This window comes from Pezoporus wallicus, unplaced genomic scaffold (assembly GCF_028554395.1).
Source record: "Pezoporus wallicus isolate ANWC-B61680 ecotype Strahan unplaced genomic scaffold, APGP_CSIRO_Pwel_v1 contig_1181, whole genome shotgun sequence".
NCBI lineage: Eukaryota > Metazoa > Chordata > Aves > Psittaciformes > Psittacidae > Pezoporus > Pezoporus wallicus.
The window spans coordinates 5,042,041-5,062,934 of record NW_026641428.1 but is presented as its reverse complement, the minus strand read 5'-3'; the positions used below and the strand labels follow the sequence as shown (position 1 = coordinate 5,062,934).

The 20,894-nt window shown below is 38.0% G+C and overlaps 1 protein-coding gene across 7 annotated transcripts in view; it reads right to left on the bottom strand.

The window, feature by feature from the left end:
* The window catches only part of METAP1D (methionyl aminopeptidase type 1D, mitochondrial), an 83,909-nt gene that overhangs the window by 50,727 nt on the left and 12,288 nt on the right, over positions 1-20,894 (bottom strand). The window contains exons 1-4 of one of the 7 annotated variants that reach the window (XM_057423897.1): positions 16,085-16,616; positions 6,551-6,717; positions 4,180-4,329; positions 654-802 (exon numbers count right to left, since the gene is read on the bottom strand). In XM_057423897.1, the coding sequence (XP_057279880.1) occupies positions 654-802; positions 4,180-4,329; positions 6,551-6,717; positions 16,085-16,415 (797 nt within the window). In that variant the 5' untranslated portion in view covers positions 16,416-16,616. Of the gene's footprint in view, positions 1-653; positions 803-4,179; positions 4,330-6,550; positions 6,718-11,947; positions 12,027-16,084; positions 16,617-20,894 lie in introns of those variants that run through there. The other 6 variants (XM_057423898.1, XM_057423896.1, XM_057423899.1 and 3 more) reach the window with 6 other exon arrangements.

Genomic DNA, 20,894 nt, shown 5'->3' with positions numbered 1-20,894 from the left:
AATACGGTGACAGACGGTTCCCAACAAAGGCAATATAAGAATAAACACCTAATGACACATACATAAAAAATCAGGGGATAGATATTTTGTGATAGAGGAAGGCCGAGGCAAAAAGAATAACCATTTTTAATGTTCAGCTCTCACTACTTAGAGAACAAGCGTAGCTGAATATAAAATAATGAGAAACGACTACCAGAAAAACATACCAACACCTCAAAAATCTGCCATTATATTCTTTTTCTCTCACTAGGGTTTGTATTTTACTTTCTGAGTAGCTGAATGTGGTGCAAATAATAATAAAAAGCACCCAACAACAACACATAAATTCAAATATATTTATTCCTTCCCCTATACTTATTTTGCTGAAGGGAAAGAAAATAAATCAGACTGTTCTTGGTTTTTTTTCCACACACTAAATTCTAAAGGCATTATGCTTTTGTTTTTTTTTTTTTTAAGTTTCTTGACAAACAGGATATTTTTTCCTATTTCACATTAATTTCTATAACATCTATTAGTAACATGATATGCATCTGCAATACATTTGTATATGACATTTAGTTAAGCTGAAATATGTTCAATGTTAAACATAATTTATTAATTTCAGTTTAACATTTTCATTCCCGGTCGTAGAATGTATATTATTGGGGAAATACCTGTCAGGAATACCATGACATACCACGTTGTTTACAGAAGTACAAACAGATTTTGGAAACCCTCCGTAGCCCAGAGGTGACGGATAGGCATTCTGACTGATTATTTCATGATGAACAATGGAATCTATTTCTTCAGTTGTCATGCCAACCTAAAATATCAAACATAACATCCTGTTAAAAAAGCAAAGATAGTTTATCATATTTACAGAATGTGATTGCAGCCAAGTATTTCAATGAAATCTCGGATGTTTCAAATACACTGCTTTGACACAAAACACTAAACTGCCTGATATACTTTATTGATATGTTGAACCTTCTTTTTTAAAATGGAAAAAGGTTTTATACAAAGTATACAGTAAAATCGAGTACTTAAAGGTTCCTAGAAAACCTAAAATACTGTCTACTTCCTTTCCATTCTTTTTTCCACATCTGATTTTTCAAAGACACCAATTTTCCATGGCACCTTGTTTCAGTAGCTGCTGAAATGTCTGGTTTCAATGCTCTCAGTCATTTAAAACACACCATTACTTTCCCTTTGATTTGTAAAAGAAAGGACCTTAACTCTTGTAACTGCCCAGGACGTTCATCATAATGCGTTTGTGCATTTTGTGAAACTGCTTTCCAAGTATTCTGTAATTTTATAAAAGATTTAAATATTTGGCTTCATATCTTGAGGATATTTTACTTAAAGTCACCATAGCCCAGATGATCACAGTGAATCTACAGGCACTTATCCATCATTTTTAGAAATATTCATTTTTCATTTTTTATGCTTGACGTTTTCTAGATTCATCTTTTTCTCACAATTTTACATATTTAAAAAAAAACCTCTCATAAATCATTCAGCCATTTCTGAGTATCCATGGAGTGGAAAATGCAAACGCTTAAAATAACATTCTTCTCGCTTTTCTTTTGGATCAACTCTGTCTCTGGAATGGTTAGAGCTGAAATTTGAAATTTGGTAGGGAAACCTCCCTCATTGAGAAGAAGTGCTTTTCAGGGTTCCTTTGCAAATTGATTTTGATTTGAATGAGTTTTGAGTCTTTGAAAATCATACTTCGTACACATATGAAGATCAATCTTGGCAGAGGAAAAGAAAATCACAGTGGCTGTGATTTTGGAGGCCTTTTTAGTAACACAAGGAATATAGGTAGGCTGTGGTGCAGGAGTCATACTTATCCATACATTGAAATATTCAGTGATCATGCACAATGAATACAGTGGAGTACACTTGTGTGCTGTGCTGAGGATAAAACCAGGCCGATTTTGCTCAGCTTGCATCTTGTTCAGCACAAAAACATGGCTGGGCAGATAAGGAGCAATGATCACACTCAAGACCAGGATATGGGGTTACTGTGCAACCCCCCTGCTTTTGCAGTAGCCATTGCAGCCTCTGCGCTGGGATGGCAGCCACAGCTGCAGCGGGCTGTCTGTACTGGATACTGCAGCCATCGGTTCTGGATAAATACAGGTTTGTTGCTCCTGCCTTCACTCACCCATCTATCATTTTCAGCCCACAGACAAACTGAACCGCTACGTACCAGACTGGGTGCTGTCTGCCGCTGCTCTGCTCAAGGAATTTGATGTGGCTTTTGGGCACTCAGCAGACAGATTTGTGCTCCCTGCATGGCAGGCTTACACACTGTGAAAAGTTCTGCTTTTAACAGTATCTCTTTTACTTTTAAAAGAGCTTTTGCTAGCTGGGCAAGGCTGGGGAGGCACCTACTGCACCCTTTACCCTTTATTTGGGATGGGGCAGTATTATGGTATCTATCAAAATACTTCCATTTCATAGAATTTGCTGTTTTATTTCAAAATCATTAACTCAAACCTAGGAAATACCGTCATATATAATACCACATTGTGTTTTTAAGTCCTACAAGCAGTGAATGGTAGTACCAAAACAACACTCAGCCTAAACTTCATCTTTCTGCATCCATGCATTATAATGCATTTTTGTTGTATTGGAGAACGTTACTGCCACTAACTAAAGCTGGTTTGGAGGGCTGCATTCAACAAGACAACAGGAACAGGTGGAGGGACAGGGCTCTTCAAATAAAATAGCAGCGCAGAGTTTACCTTATGAGAACAGCCTAAAAGAGCTTGGTTTGTTTAGCCAGGTGCACTGAAAGCTGTAATGGCTCTATTACTATGCGAAGGGGACAGACTCAAGGAAAGGGAGGAGGCTGCTTAAGTTAAAGAGTGGAGCTGGCACAAGAACAAATGGGTATAAACTGGCCACGTGCAACGTCAGGCTGGGAAGTAGAAGACACTTACTGTCGCAGTGAGGGAGGGTCCTGGCCAAACACTTAACTGGTGTAAAACAGTGCTCACCACCTGTCTCCAGCTGACCTGGGCAGGGGTCACAGCACCGCAACTCCTAATGCCACCTCCCTCCCAGTCCACAGCTCCTGGTCATGTAATTCTTACCTTATATAAACCTTCTTGCTCCAAAATGTTCATTACATCTATGCAGTATTTTGCTATTATGTATGATTTGGCACATACTATGAACTGCATCATAATCTATACTGTGCTGCATACATATGTATTTCACACATGATAAGAACCAGAGTATTAGTGAAAAACTGATCACATTCAAAACCCACATTGCATATACATGATCCTTCAGAAACATGTACATATAAGCCTATGTAAGATTAAAGATGTAGGCAGTTTTGTTATTGGCCACCCAGGTCCAGAATTAAACTTCTTGGAAAGTGTGATGACAGCTGAAAGAAAAAATGCATGGTAAACTGGTATTTTTTTCCCCTCTTTTAAGTCAATGGCATTAATCTGCAGTCCCCATCTATCCCTGCATCCCGTAGCTACTCAACTCATTTTACCCTACCCAGTATGCTATTACGCTAAATACCAAGGCAAGGTGAAAAAAGCACTCCTTCATCTGCAAAACCTGGTAATAGACTCCTCCCAGTACATTTTAACTTGGGAGGTATCCCAAAAAGCATACTGTAGAAACATTTCTGGAAACCATGGGGCTTTATTACCAATGCACTCCAGAAAACTGTGTAGAATTTGGCAGCTGTTTTTTCCAAAGGCAGCTCTAGGAGTCACACCGGACCCCACAGGGCAGTGAGGGGCCAAAGGATGGACAGGAACAGAGGAGGCAACCCAGCCCTTCAAATTTGCATACATGAAGAGCTAGAAAGCATGATGTATGAGGAAGATGGGCCATGAAATGAAAGGAAAAAATGTAGCAAGGACCTTATGAGAAACTCGCATGATTTGGCACAATCCTAATGGAGGGAGATTACAGACTGAGAGACATTACACCTGAGCCAGCAACTCACTCTAAGTACTACATAGGTCCAAAATACAGAAACAATTAAAAAGTCATATTATGAACCGAATCAAAAGTTAATAAATCCTTTATTTTTATCACAATCTAACTTAAAAGTTGGATGCACATTAAGGAAAAGTTAAAAAAAAAAAAGGTAGAAACCCCCCCAAATAAGTGAAAGCATAAAATGTATTCAAGTTGTTATGGGACTTCTGTAATTGTTACCTTCAAGCCCTTTCCAGCCAGAAGCAGGACATGGCGGGCCAATTGACAAGCTTGACGAAGCCCTTGAATCTGATCTTCATTTTTAATTTCTATGTCGTCTCCCCAGTCTGGTACAATGCCTGTCGTCACATAGTCTGGCTTCTTTATGTGCTTGGAGAAAAAGGATTGAAAATGAAGATCAGAAAACTGAGCATGACAATGGGATCATTTTCTCAGATACTGCCTCCTGCTTCATGGCAGCTTGCCCTTTCTGTCGTAGTATCGACCTTCCTAAGCCATCAGGGCAAACCCTCAAGGCTGCCTCAGTATTTCTTCCACTGCCCTTTTGAACTTAACATTGCCTGTTACTGCTGACTTGTACAGTCTGTTAGCCTTCCAGTGCTGAAACCCCAGATACTGCAGCTGACTTCCAGCACAAGACAGTTACAAGTTGCGAAACTGTGAGAAAGACTTTAAAACTCTTAATTTTCTTTTGCAAAGAAAGAAGCACATTTTCTACAAGAAGCATCTAAACATTGGGACCAATGGGACAAACATACAGAATTAGGCTCAAAAATAAAACTGATCAAATCCTTAGTTTCTCATTCAGACAAAACTCTGATTAACTTTCACAAGATTGCTTTTTGACTAAGAACCTTAGGATTTAACTTATTTTAACTTGGAAGTTTTTACTTCTTAATCTAGATCATATGCTGTGCCCAAATTTGTTCATCTACAACATTATGCTGTGTCAAGGAAAGTGCAATAAACTCCATTTTTTCCCACACATAAAGTTCTGAAAATTCATTTCTGATTTTTTAAAATCCACAACAATTTAATGGCATGTGTATAAATACAACAAACTAATAATAATGGTTAACAGAGGTGTTAAATGCACAGAGATGCATCCCACACACAGATGGAAATACACTTTCTCCTGGAGGTTCCTGGGCTGTTTCACTGGCTGGGGAAGAGTCCCTTCGCCCATCACAGCAGGGCTGATTCTCTACCACGCCAGCCACAGGGTCAGTTTTGCACTGAGTTCACAGAACATAGATTCAAGTTCACAGAGTACAGAATCAAACAGCAGAAACCAAAGTGGGCATATGGGCTGTACACAAGAAGACCATAAACCGGTAGGGGTAAAGAGTGGTACAGCCAATTAGCTCTAGGTGGGCTTTAAATAGGACTACTGTTACTCCTACAGGCATTTAATTTCTACTCTGATAAAAAGTGAAACTATCTTTAGGAATTTCAGCTTTAAATAGGACTACTGTTACTCCTACAGGCATTTAATTTCTACTCTGATAAAAAATGAAACTATCTTTAGTGGACTTAGGTCAACAGAATTTCAGATTTCCGTTTTGTTCAAATTAACAGCATATCGACCCTTTGTCCTAAAAGAAGCATTTAAATACAGGAAAAAGAGTTCCACAATTTATAAACTTCTGAAAATATCTAAAGTATATAACTCTATGTTCACCCCTTGCACAGAGCTTCCACAGCCTCTTAGGCGTAAGAGCCCTACATCCTTATCTGCTTTCCTATCTAACAACTTTCAAGTATTTCTGGCCCATGGAAATACTCCATATTTTGAATAGGAAATCTATAATAAGATGAAAAGTAAAATTTAAAAAAGTATTAATACAGATCCTGAAGCACTGTTTGGGACAGGTATTTTGGTTTTCTTTTGCCTGAAGAAAAGATGCTAAACAGTTAATCTGTATGCTGTAAATAAATGGGGGTGAGGAGGGAAAGGGAAGAAAAAACAGAAAAAAACCAAAACACCAGAAGTTGGACACATTTTAAAATTGCATGAAAAAAAGTTCCTTTTGGCTCTAAAGTACATAAAAGTATATGTTGCAAGTAAAAAAATACACTCAGGCACAGTGAAGACAAGCTTAGAACGTGCAGTGGGGTTGCATGGCAGCTACCAGCAGGTATTGTATGTTCTCTTCCTAAATCTGACATAACCAATTAACAAAACCTTCAGCAAAATATAGATGTTTTTATAACTAGCTTGCTGGAAGTTTATACAGAAAAGGACTCAGATGATCATTAATAATTCCTCCTGACTCTTGGTAGGACCATCTACAATTGTCCAAACCGAGAATCTGGACCCAGAAGTGTAAAGTGCTGACAGATTATTAAAATATTCCACATTTATACTACCCTAAGTGAATAAGCCCCAAATTTAAACTCCCTAATAACTGTGTTTAATATGGTAGGCAGCTGAAAACTTCTCTCACCAATGCTCCTATTTCAAATACCAGCTCAAGCAACAGGACAGTGACCCAACCTCCTAGCTGTTGGACAATGAATACACGTGATCCCACCTGCAGCTGAACTCTACATGACTGAAGAACACATTAGATAATAGAAATTGCAGTACCTTAGGAACTGGGTGAGCTGGAGAAACTGTAGCTGGCCAAACTATGCTATAAGCAGTATTTCTTTGTCCCTGAAAGATGCAGCATCTTTGCTGTTGATTGCTTGACTGTCTGTGCAGGTAGATATGATTGCACAAAGAAAAGAATACACGGCAGCCAGTCACAGAACCTGTTAACAGATAAGATAAAAATGGTTAACATTGCTTTCCACTACATGTTACAAACTGGAAAGGGCAAAAAGAAGGACATCGTGTAAAATAAAACACAGAACTCATGCAGTGGCCAAGTGTGGTTCAAATTGTTCAAGTCTTTTACTGTTAAAGACAGAGCATTAACACTAAGAAGCACTAAGAACAAAAAAACTCCCCAAAGAATACTTTGAAGCTTTACAAAATGTCAGTTCTGTTTTGGCTCAATGCATTAAAAAGCAGTGTGGGGAAATTCCCCCAAGCTTGCAGCCAGGAGTGATGCTCCAACTGGCCCCTGCAAGGCTAGAAGCTGTCCTGTTCAAGGTTTGGTGAAATGGTAAATAAGGGACAATAGCAAGAAAAGAGAAGGGGAAAAAAGGAAAAGATTTAATATTGATTTCAGACAGTATTTTCAGCTGTATTTTTTCAGAATTGGTCATGGATTCGAGCATGACCAAGTTAATGTTGCCCTTGTGATTTGTCCACAAGGAATGGGGTTCAATTTGTCCTGCCTAGGAAGGCAAAAGAAAAAACTTTTTATTAAAAATAAAAAAGTTATTTTTAATTTTGGCCAAAGGCAATTGAATAGATTAAAATTTGTAAGTTGAATGAGATTTCCATTTAATTCACATGGGAATTCGGGATGACAGTTCAGCACAGTGTTCATTGCTCAAACTGAGCTGTTAGGCAATGAAACATTTTGCCCCTCTCAAAAAAATAAAAAAAACAACCAAAAACCAAACAAGAGAGAAAAAAGAAAAAGGGGGAAAAAGTACACTGAGACCCAAAGGTTGTCAGAGACATCAAATCCAAAACAGTGCATCACAAAAGATGACACTAGTATTGAAACTGGGAAACATGCTAAATTCAAAGGGATTATTGATTATTGACACTGCCAATTAAAATACAATTGCACGTATTGCATATTTCCATTACTCAAACATTCTACAATCTAAATAGAGGGCTTTTCAGAAATAAAAGTTTCATGTAATAGTTAATCTGCTTCTGAAAAATGTCATCTGTATATACAAACACAAGAGCAAACCTTTATGGGAAGTGACCCATACGAATAATTACGAATAATTCAGTAAATCATGTTTTCTTTTAAACAGAAGTAACTAAACATTTTTGTATCACAGAAATCAAGAAATTAATTTACTACATATTTTGTACCATGCAAGAATGATTTTTTTCTTTTTTAGAAGAAGTTTCTTCCATATCTTTTATGTTTTCATTTTGTTGTACCTTCCTTCCTTTCTTTTGGATGCATTTATCATGTCCAGATACAGAAATCACCCTTCCACATGCACTTTACAGCATTCCATGTTATACAGGAGATTCAAGTTATACACCTTTTTTTGGAGCCCCAAAACATAGAATGAATGAAATAACAGTTGTATGAAGATTGCTTTAGAAGTGTAACCCATTGTCTCTTTGCTGATTCATGCCACGCTTAGTTACCAGTATCTGAAAGGCTGTAAATCCTTTTACTCAACACAAGGAAATTTTTACAGGTTTGGTTTTGGGTTATTTTTTTTTTTTTTTTAAATTGTTGATAAGTAACAAGGCAGAGCTGGAGAGTGAGGCCCAGATCAAGCTCTCAGTGTAACCTGGGTACCCCAATGGAAGTTGCCTGTTTCAAAAGGGAAGACAGTGTCTCCATGGAAGTAGAGATGCTCAGTTAACAGAAGGCTGGATTGGTTTGGTGGTGTTTTAAATATAGTTTAATCACAACCTCACCTACTGCTTTCCCTAGTGTCTCCTTCACAGGAAGAAAAATCATTGTCCAATTAAATACAAAAAAAAAAGAAAGTGGGCTATTTAACCTGCACAACATGTAAGTGCATCCAAAGAGCCCAAAGCATCGTACAAACTCCCTGGCTGGTCTGCACCCATTTCTGGAAGCTGGAAGCACAGAATCTGCTAAGGGAGCAACTTTTAAGCCCTCAGAAGTAGCAATCAGTCTGCCAGCCTAAGCTAAGGTAGGCCTTTTAGAGAGAGAAGTGGAAGTACCTTGCTCTTACCACAGCTGAAGGTATTATAAATATATTGAAAACCCATGCGCACTGATGCAGTCAGCTGAAGTCCATGCAGACATGAATATGGGAACATGAATGCTCTCCTTGACACATAGCATGCTGCCTGGGCACCTTGGCTACTGCGTAAAAGTTTAATTGGGGAAGAAAAGGTGCAGGCAGGCTTGTAAATTGCTCAACAATAAAGCTCCATATGTCCAAATACATGTTCTTAAGTACACTGAACCACTTTATATTCATGGGTGTGTACCTATCGGCTGTCCCACATTTGGAAGGCATAGCTTTTTATTTGGAATTAAATTTTTGCCTCTGTTCTCCCAGAGACACTGTAAGTGTTGTCACAAGATAACAGGATAATAAGACACTGTAGTCTGTTGTTATTCTAACTACTCATTATAAACCAGACGAATACAAGAATATCTACTACTTGAACAGGTGAAATGAGACAATAAAATAAATATCACCGTAGTATAACATGACTCCTAAAATACATCACAAGAATTATAAACACAGGACAACTAAACCTTTATTTGAAATACAAAAAATCATAGCAGAAAACATTTTCCTTCAAAGTTAAAATAAAAAGAAATAAAGTGGCATTAAAATATAATGAAGTTATTGTTTTATAATGAAAATCTGGACTTCATCCACAGACTTCCTTCCTTAAGAAGGCCTTCCTAATGCCTCCACAGCTCCTTTTATTTTTTAAGCTCCCATATTCACAGCTAATTCGATATAGCAACATCATCAATCATTGGAGACAGGAACAACTGGCTGTATTCTCCAAGTCTGGCTCAGATATTCCCTCCTCCCCATCCCTTACACCTACCAAAGCTTTTCTCAGTGCCTAATTTACTTTTGCAACTCTAGCACTCAAGCACATCCTTCTTGCTAAGCTTTCTGTGTATATTAATTACTGTAAGATAGTTCATACACACAGGATTTACACAGCTTCCAGTGGAAACTGCAGCTGTTGATTAGAGCCTGGAGTTTGAAGCCAGGTAGCCTGGTAACACATGACCAAAGCCAGGATGCAAAGTTGACCCTTTTACACATTTTTCCTCTCTCCCAACAGAAAGACTATGTCACCTGCCACAAGTAACAGAGTATTTACTAGCAGCTGCAATAAGAAGAATCATTACCAGCATTACTGAATCACATCAGCAGATAGGATGTACCGAGCACAGAAAATTACAGACAACTTCTCCTCTGACTTGACAGTGAATCACACTATGCAATCTGTATGCATGCATGTCCTGCCGGAGCTGCTGGATTCCTCAGCATTCCTTACAGACCTTAATTTGTATTAATAGTATAAATATGCGCTGTGAGCTTTTGTGAATTACCAGATGAATTTATCTTCTGAGGAAATGACATTTTCTTTTTCTCTTAAACGAGGCAGCCAAAGGGGTTGAATACAGAATTCAAGTATGATGATGGGTGGGAGCATTTTTAAGTGACTGATTTTGTAGTACAATGTGCCCTATATTTATTAGCCTTTTACTCTAGGTCTATTTTAATTGTTATCTGTTCATGCATGCTATACTATATAATGAAATGCTCCCATTTCACTCACAGAGTGGAGAGTTTTTTATGTGTATCTCTATTAATGACCCTTAATTAAGCTGATTTTAGTCATTTAAATGTGATTTTCCTCTGGTCAAGAAGTATTTTTAACAGGAGATGTTGGAAATGAACTCTCACATAAGCCCTTTTCTAATGCCTCTTGTTTAACGTTTGCAGCAATTTATCAGCTGTGTTTTCAATGAATGAGGTGTGGGGTAGCCATGCAAAAAACTGCTCATCTACATGATTCATCAAACGTGATTGTTAGAAACCATTTTTTTGGAGTATTTATTTATGAGAGTTCAAATTTCCAAGCAATTAACAAAAATGTTAGCAAAGGATAAACTTCAGGACAGTTCTAAGCTACAATAAATACAAGGGTACATCTTAAAAGAGCCAAGAAATAAAATTAACATTTTTAAAAATGATTTAGTCATAGTCCCAACAGAAGCAGAGTACCAAAGTTATTTAGGATTACAAGAATTAACATCTAGCCCATTTAGGAAATAAAATCAACTTGCTCTTGATAAAGTAAATCTTAGTGTATATGAACAATTAATAACATCAAAAGCATTGTTCTGATAACTACTTTCAAAAGATGATAATTTTTTTTTTTTACTGAAAAAAGAATGACTGTGGAGATTTTCTTAGGATACATGCATTTGACAGTAAAACACTAGAGATTTTAATTTGCCTTGTCAGGTCATTTCAATATTATAATTTTACTTCTTATGCAAATATTATTTTTGCTGAAACTTCAGAGGACTAAAGTTTAAAGTGACTTATTAAAAATCACTATGGGTGAATCACTATGGGTATGTGGAATCCAACCAATGCAACTAGGTAAGAATATATAGCTTTTTACTGTTAATTACCCAATGTTCCAACTCAAAGTAAGGGTTGTGGTTTGAAAGATCATTTACTTGTAATTCTGTCTTTTAAAACACTGACTTTGTAATCCCCGTGTTGCAATGGTACGTCCAAGCTTCAGAAATTGCATGGGAAAGATTAAAGGTTCTCTCCAACTCTGTGTAACCTGTGTAGCAAAAGAGCAGCTCACATTTCACAAGCAATAACCTGTGCATTTGCTTAAAAAAAAAAAAAAAGGGGGGGGGATAAAAAAAAGAACAACACAGGGAAATGCCTGAGGCAGAAGCTGAAACTGATTGGGCAAAGTAGGACAAGAGCCCTTGAAATTAAACAAAAGCAAATTCATTCTGTTGACAGATGTTGATTACATCAAAGCCAAGAAAGAACTTTTTTTCCTTTTCTCTTTTTTTTTTTCTTTTTTGCAGCTAATACCTCCATGCTTTCTGTACATTAAGGATGGAGCATCCAGCACAGCCCAACACAAAATAATTTTTAAATTTGGTAAAAGTATATTGCAACGAGGTCTTAACGACAGGCTGCTCCAAACAAGAGTGTATTCACATGGTCATGTCTGCATACCCGTGCTGGTCATGCCATCATCAGCCCCTTACTTCCAGGGGTTAACTGCTCTGGCAGCCAAATAAAATACAGAGAGCGCTGTGTAATTATGGAGACAGTCAAAGGGCAGACTCTATTTTGAAATCTATTTGCACAGACAAGGTCTTCGAATTTCGCTTACAGGAAACAAGCTGGTAAAGGGGGTCTCCTCCTCTCCAGATGCTTTCCACACGTTTTTCCCACATCAGGAAATCGTGGACATGGACACCATGCAGCACTGTTTCCTGGACTGCAGGACTGTGTCATTACAAGGATAAGAGAAAGTCCATGCTCGTGAGAAATATTTCCTCCTAATTGCCCATATTAGGGGAAAACAAAACCCACAAGGACTACTGAAAAAGGGACTAGCAGCAATTTGTAAACAGGACGCAGCCACAGCTGTCATGATGGTACTGGAGAAGAGAAAACAGAAATGAAAGGGTAAAACCACTCTGGTTTTAATAACATGATTGGGGAAATGAAATATTCATCAGGATAGATATGACTTCAATTACAACAGCAACACATTGGTAAAAACCTCAGCAACAGCATGCTTATGACTGTACAAACTGAAACATGTGCCAGTATCTCACAAACATTATATTCTAATTTGGCATTGGTTTATTTAATAATTGAAATTAACTGGAAACTAACGACTAAAGCTGTTTAGTTAATAAAGGTGTTAACAGAATTGCTGTTCTCATTACCCTCATAAGAGGCAATAAAGCAAAGCAATGGCCGAACACCCACTGATTCCAAGGGAGCAGAAGCAGCCCCTCTACCAACACCACTGGACTCTTCCATGACACGGAAAAAGTTAAGTTTGGCCCTGAGGACCAGTTATGCCCCTGTTAATTACAGTTTTGACCTTATTTCACGGACAGCGGAACCAGACAATTTGTATTTGCTGTACGCCAACACAAATGAGTTTTTTAATTGGCTGCAAATTTATAAACTATATGGAAGTACATTCTTATTTGGCTTTACTTATTATTAGTCTACACCAGCACACTAAAATGATGAATCAGTGCCTTCTGGAATAGTGCCGGTCTTCTAATTCATTATTCACTCAAACTTAGGGCCAACAAAATAGCTGTTCTACAAGTTGGTAAACTGGGAAACCACAGAGAATCAGAACCTCTTCTATTTACAGGAAGGATGACAGCCTAAGGGTACTTCATCTCAATAATAACAACATTCAAGTAACGGTGCCCAGGTCATGACAAGCCGTGACCCTCCCCACAGCTCCTTCAGGAAGCTGGCTCAGTGCCACCTTTTATCAGCAGCAACCAAGAGTGCAACTTTAACAAACAAGAAAAAAAAGGAGAAATTAATTTTATATCCTTAAAAACCCCTTCAACCAGTTAAGCAGTTGTGTATGCGTATATATATGTATATATACACAAACACATAGAGTCACACCAAAGCAATCTAAGAAATTGACTGAGTAAAATCCTGATCTCATTAAACAGCACTTTCCCAGTTTATTGTATGATTTAACAAATACTGTATCTGAATTGTATTCATTCGTATACCAAAGGAAATTAATTGTCAATTACAGAAGTGGGACTGGGTTGCACAGGCTTAACTTTGGGAACAGGACATTGCAGTTCGCCAATTGAGCCTTCCATCCTAGTGTTATTTCTACTACATTTTCTTTCTCCAATAGAATAACACAAGTAGAAAATAAAAAGAAGGTGCTGTCTACAAAAGTATCACAGCAAAATGAAACAAGTCAGGTACAAAAGCTGGGCAAAGCAATATTAAGAGTTTCATGCAGTTAGTATCAGGGGAATTTAGGCTCCAAATCATGGCATCTGGCAAATTTCAAGTTCTGTGACTAGCAGGAGAAACATTCCTCTTACGTTACTGCATTCCTATATTGAGTAAATTAATTTATCATAAAGAGAATAAATTGGAATGAGAAACATATCTGCTCAGGTTTACATATTTAAATACATCTTTCAATCATTACCTATCTACCTTCAGGTTTTTAAAAAGATTGGAGAAACTACTTTCACTTGAAAGATTGGTTACTTTATTAAATTTTGATTTTGTAGGGAAGCAAGAACTGTTGGAACAAGTTAGTTTTAAAAATAGCAGTTGTTTCGGATTAAAATAATAAGCTATTCAAGTAGTTCTTACACACAATACTGAGTCTTCTTGTTTACATGCACCCACCCACAGCTCTAACATTCATTGAATCCTACTGGGATAAAATCTTTTCAGGTGTGCTGTGAAACAACTGTTTTTCAACTGGCATGTTCATGTCCTATATACACGCCTGATAGAGAATTACACGTTAAAAATAAATCCTACTTTAAACTCCTAAATTTCTACCTGAAATGGAAAAAATATGTCTGAATCACCACAAAAAAATGTTTCCCACAGACACCCTTTCAAAGCTGCTGAAATAAGAGTAATTTTTGCTCAGAAAATTTAGGAGTGCTCCTGAACATTGTACTGGGATTTTCTGCATAGCTTGAGACACAGGAAGATAATAGGCAGGCAGGAGTCTTTTCCCCGCACAGAACGTAAGACCAATTGCAATAATTATTTTCAATATACCTGCAGCTGAATCTGTAAGGATACAAGATGATTTCTGAATGGTAAGCCAGTCTTCTCTCAAAAATAACAATAACAATAATAAAAAAGTGTACACTGCCAGCAATTTTGTGATGAATACCTTGATAAATTAAGATTACATTACTATTCATCTGGTAAAAATTACAGCTAACAGTGTTTCTTGCCTTGTATTAAATGTTAATTACTTGAATTGTCCTGTTTTCACATGAAAACACAAGTTACATTAGGACAGTGAGTCTTTACTGAGAAAACATGTACATATCCTTCGCTAGAGTGAAGAGTGTAACATTTGGGAATTCATCCTATAACCCGGAATTCAAGATACAGGAGCAGAGAGGTGCAAGAGTTTAGAGCTGCTCCTACTAAACTACGGTGGTGGTGGTGGTGGTGGACATAAGCTCTTTCCCCCCTCTGCCCCACAAGGAAGATGTTCCAACCAAGAGCTTGCTGTGGATAACTTGTAGCATCATAATTAAAACATTTATTTTTAAACCTGTCAGTCATTAGTATGTTCTATTAATGTGTAACTTGGAAGCTTATTCATAAATACATGGCATTTGGGTCACTGAATAAATTATAATGATAGGAGTATGGATTGAATTTGGAAGAGTATGGTATAATGTTTAGGAGCTGGTTTTCTTTTCTTTTTTTTCATTTATCTCCTTGTGTAACATTTACAAAGACCTCTTTCTTATCACAGAAGTCCCTGTTTATCAAACAGTGATACAGGAAGAAGTTGTTTACATTTTCAGAAATACCAACATACATCACTTATGACAAAAAAACCCAAGCACTCCATAAGAAATGCTCAATCACTGTCAATCATATGGACTAAAATATACATAAACCAAAGCATGTGGTGTGAACTATATTAGATTCAAACTGAACACAGAATTACAACTATAACAAACAAAACCAAATAATTACAAGTGACTCATAGGCCTATTTACACATCTCACCAAACTGCTGGAAAGGTAGGTAACCATAGAAACCTGACAGCCTAAATTCAGTACTTTAACATTTGTATTTAGTTTAAAATGCTGAAAATGATGTTTCTATTTAACAAAATCAATATTTTCAAAGGTTTCATTTTTGCTCTGGTACTTAAATAAAAGCTTAAAATTATTTAATCTCTCGGTTACTAATAATTTGCCTTTTAAATTTAATTTTATCCCAGTAAAGATTACAATTGATACTTTGTAATATAAATTCTTAATACTTTTTAATACTGCAAATTAATATTTCTAACATTTCTTTAACAACTGAAATTAAATAATGATATAAACCAAACACTCCTGCACTTACAATTAAGCGCTTTGCACATAGACTTTTCAAAGCTGCACAATAGCAAAAAAAAATTACTCATATTAACTGTTAAAGCTGAAATGTTAATAGCCTTTTCAACTTATAGTTCTTTTTCACTGACAATTACAATTTGCATGGTTTAAAGTTTAATACTATGATTAGTACTAATGTCCTGTATTTTACTTCATAATCTAAATGAGTAAAATATTATTTTTGTAGTTCACTGGCTCTTATACTTAGGCTGTAATGTTCAGTGTGTATTTCATTATGCAGATGAGCAATGGATGTTGTCTAACATGATTTAAATGGGTCAACAGTATTTTCCTATTCACATTAATCATACAGACAGCCACAAAAAAACTGACAAAACCAAGCCTTGAAAACTAACCTAGGAAATCTCTTCTTATCATCGACTCTTCCCACTGGTTAAACAACAGCAAACACATGCTACAGGAGATGAGACCCTTGCAAACTGTGGAGCCGAGGCTGAGTGCTGCTCCTCTCGCTGGTGCTGGCAATGGGCAGCGCTCCCCGGGCTGCCTGCGGCCCCATGCCAAGACTGATTCTTGTCCCACAAAGTTCAATGGGAGCTGTGTGTTGACAAACTGAGCAAATCTGAATCGGCAAAATTCGTTCTTGGCACGGGGACATGCAACAGTGCTGAATGCAAAGGCATGTTGCCCGCTGACGCGGTGCTGGCAGACGGGCTGCTCTTGCATAAATACGCTTGTTGGAAAACTCCCACTAAAGTCAAAGGACACAGGATCAGATCATTTATTGCCATCTGTTTATAAAACACATCAAAATGAAGAGCTCTACTCTCAAGCCATGTAGCCATCATCTACAGCCCATTTCATACATGCTATATTGCAAAAAAAAAGGCAATTTATAAGTAACATAGCACTTCTGAGGAAAAGGAAGCTGTTCTAATAAACGCTGAAAGGAAAGAACAAAAGTATAAACACACAGAAAGCAACAGGATGATCAAGTAGCAAACATTCAGACCCATTTATAAGAGAAATCTATTTTTAGGGTTAAAAAACCCCAAAGTAATCAAGATTGTCTGAAATACAAGAGTTCTGCCATGGCACAAAATCTCTACAAAGGCAGAGATTGCATGTTTAATTATAATACAGTGTAATAGGGCTGGAAAAGCTTGCCTGGGAAATCCCGCACCATGGTTCATACCATTGGGCTCATCCTGCCAGACAATGCAGGAAAGGTCCAAACTTCTTGGGGACAGGATGCATGGGCTGTGAGGCAACGGGCAGGTGGGTAATAGGACACTTTACCTCCTCCCTTATCAGGGCTGGACAGTCAGCAATGGATGGTTAAGGTTTACCAGTGTCTGCTCTCCACATCCATCCTTATATAGGCATACTGATACCAGCACAGCCAGCAATATTTTACCGGAGGCAGTAACTGTGCAGTGCACAGAGCTAAGGCATCAGTAGGCACTGACCTGGTGGCTGATTTGCAGTAAATTGAACAATAACTACCACTATGATAATTAAGGTAAAATCTTTGCCATGACCTTTTCTAGGTGTTGGGAACATGGAAGAGGCCAGTGTATTATTTCATGGTGTGACAGCCCATGAGCAGGTCAATATCTGGCACATGCATTTCCCCTACACCCTGTCCCATAGCATGCACATCATGAGGAGTTAAGACAACAGACATTCCACATCTGCAAGTTTCTAAAGCACATGTTTGGACTGGCTCCAGTCCTGCCCATCTGGCCTTTTGCTTTCCAGTGAGAAAACATCACATTTGGCTCCCAAAAGCTAGATGGGAGCCCTGAGTGGTAACGAAGGACCTCTGGGTTTCTCCACGGCCTCATATCCCATGGTCAACACCCCAGCTACTGCTGTGGGAGATTTCCTGGAGGAACTGCAAGCAGCACTCATCTTGTTGAAACAAAGATGAAAAATCACAAATTACGGCAGCTGCGTAACTCCTAGAGAGAGGATCATGCATCTAGCTGTACTTCAGGCAGTACCTCTCTTGACCTTGCACGTCTTGACCTTTGCAGGTAGTACCAAACCTTGACCTTGCTCCCAGTCACTTCCCCTGATGCACACCTTGCAGGTATTAGTCACCCACATAACACCTCTCTACTTCATATCGCGTTCCAAAGAGAGGTATGGCAAGGCTCATGATAGCCACTCCCCACACAGGCCGACTTAAAAAAGCAGAATACTTCATTTCTAAACTATCTTCACCACCCTATTCACTCACTTTGCTTTATCTATTTTAGAAAATCAGATGGTGGAGTAAGCAGACAAACAAAGGGTCTTCACATGAAATTAGGTCTCCAACTCTTTTTTCTAGACTGAAAATAGTTTACACAGCTCTTTTCTGCACAGACGGCAAATCTATAAGAAGCAATAAATGTTTTGCTTTCAACAAGATGAAGATAATCTAACTTGCCACCTAAATATGACAGGCATTTCTTCAGACCAGGCTTAGCTACCTTGTCTGAAAAGCTGGGCAGTAATCCATGAAATCCTCCATGGGACATCCCACTTAACTAATTACTAATTTGTAAACTCTACTCGGAACTTTGAGATGGTCGTGTGTGATTTGTCAAACATCCACTCCAACTCTCTTTTTTTGCTGCTGTTGTTACAGGTTTGTGCTTTAAATATACAGATTTGCATAGTACTGTGCACTGGAGAAACAGGCTGGTATGGGCAGCAACCTGAGCCCATAGCTGGATCTTCCAGTTGCTCTGACAGGAGCCAGGCTCTTGCAAGCGAGAAAAGTTTCAACCATAAACAGCTCACTTATGTGTTTATTTATCTGGGGCTTTGGTTAGATAGAAACAGCTTTGGAGGCAGAAATGACACAAGAAACAAACAAACAAAAAGATACTAGTTGTATCAAAAGAAAATAAAATTGCAAAGGCTTCCCACTCAATCTGATACAAGAAAAAAGGGCATTTATTACCTCTAAATAAAATTTAACATGACTGGGAAAAAAGGCTGCATAGCTTTCTGTGTGTCACACAAGAAACAGGCGCATATTGGGGGATTATGGAAAATGTGAAGTCCATTTCAATCCATCCACACGGCCTACTGCAAAGTGATATGACTGTGAGTTCAAATCTTACGGCCCTGGCCACAACTTTATAAACACTGGGACTCCCAATTCGCATTCACTGAGCAAACAGCTATAGCGACATTGATTCCAATGTGGCTGCTCCCCCTGCAATGGCACAGTCAGCTGAAGCAATGTGCCTCTGCTGTGCCTGCTCATGGTGCTCATGGCAGTCCATCATCACCACTTGTCACACCAGAGGGAACAGGAGAGAATCAGTGTCTCTACCTCAGCCACCCCAGCAGATTATTTTCAGCTGGCTGAACTTCTAGCTGCCAACCTTCCACCAACCCATTTGCAACCTCCTGCTGGCTCCCACAGCTGAGGATACTTGCACCAAAAGCTGCCGAAATTTGTCTACCACCTTCCTATTCTATATCAAATCTTGTGAAACAGTTTTACAAAGGAGTTATTAGGAGAAAACAGACCCTAAACGAACAAAAGCAAGACTGTCTTTATCAAGCTGGTTTTAGAAACAGACACTTCTCCTGTATTCTTTGGGTTGCTCTGCAATTAAAGTCTTCCCAGAAAGCATGTATTAGTTAAGGAAAGTACGCTACAACCCAAAACTCTCAGACAACATAATAATCTTACTCAGAAAACCACTGGGACAGAGCTATAGCACGAAGTAATTCTTGCTGGTATAACTTGACCTTTATGAGGAACCAATTTAAGCTTTCCCAGAAGACAACTCTTCTCATGAGCTGAGCTTCTGCCGAATTGGCAGGGTGTGCCAGACCATGAATAAATCTTTATAAACCCGGACAAGTCACACTATTTATTTCTTTAAAGAACTTTGTCTCTGTCATAAGCCATAAGAAGTATGTTAATAATAATCAGTGCAGAGCAATCAGAAAGCATTCACAAAGATGAGACCTTCCCAGTCACCTCACAGGTGCTAGTTCAGAATGCACGTCAATGAAATTAAGCCTTATCACTGCCTACTGTGATGGAACAGTGTGACTCGATTCTCAGACCAACACAGTGTTAAACCAGGACATCTTTGCAAGATGACTATCCACTTTGTCTGGTAGAGAATGACCTCAACTCAACAACTACAGACCAGTTTACAAGCACATTCAAGAACTACCAACCCAAGCAGCATACAAGTAGATCTGCAGTGACTGCAGCATTTATTACATAAGGCATCTCATTTCTACAACTTGTGAACAGAGGTTAGGACTTCAGTGTTGCTTTTTCCAACTCTTCTCATCACCTGTGTCTATCAGAAAATCTGAGACTGAACAGCTGGAATTGATGTGAGAAACAGACTATTCCTTTGCCATTTTCTTTAATGTTATGCCACCTCTGTTGACATAATGAAAAAAATACGTAAGGTAAGACCTAATTTAAGTTTATGTACATCTAAACATGAAAACAGACAACATAAGTGCACATGCTCCTTTAAAGAACATCTGATATGCCGTAACTATTAATATATAAATGTAGATCGTGTTCATTACTGCAATACTCCTTCATGGTTCAAAATGAGCTTGATCTGAAATTGAAACATAGCTTTAAACAAGCATTTTAACCATGAATACCTGAAAATAAACATCTTTAAAGTGTAAAAAAGTTGGAGACTATACAGCTCGTTGGAGTGGCTGGTTATTTATCATCTAAACTCGAAAGAACTCATGAAAGTTTTCTCAGGCTGCATGCTACAAAGTACGCCTGCCAAAAGACCTCTGAAGAGCCCTTTATTCCCCTTTTCTAAGGCTTCCATGCAGCCAGGCAGTTTGTTGAACACTTGGTTTCCAACGTTTTCCTCTTTGTTCAGAAATTAAGTAAAGGGAAAAACATCTACTGAGGCTCTAAAATAAGAACTCCCCAGGGAATAAGTCATTTAATGAAATAAACAAACAAACTTTCCATACTTCATTTCTATGTCATAAAAAAAACCAGATTTTTTTCCAGTCAAATATTTTTAATATGAATGATCTTAAAGGAATTAAAAAAAAAAAAAAGAAAATCCAGCTTCCTTTGCCCAGGGACATATGTAATAACCACTTCCAAGGAGCAGCCAGTTATCATACGGATAAAGCCCTTTGCCAATAAACTTGTAAATATTAAATTACTAAAATTATTAAATAATTTCT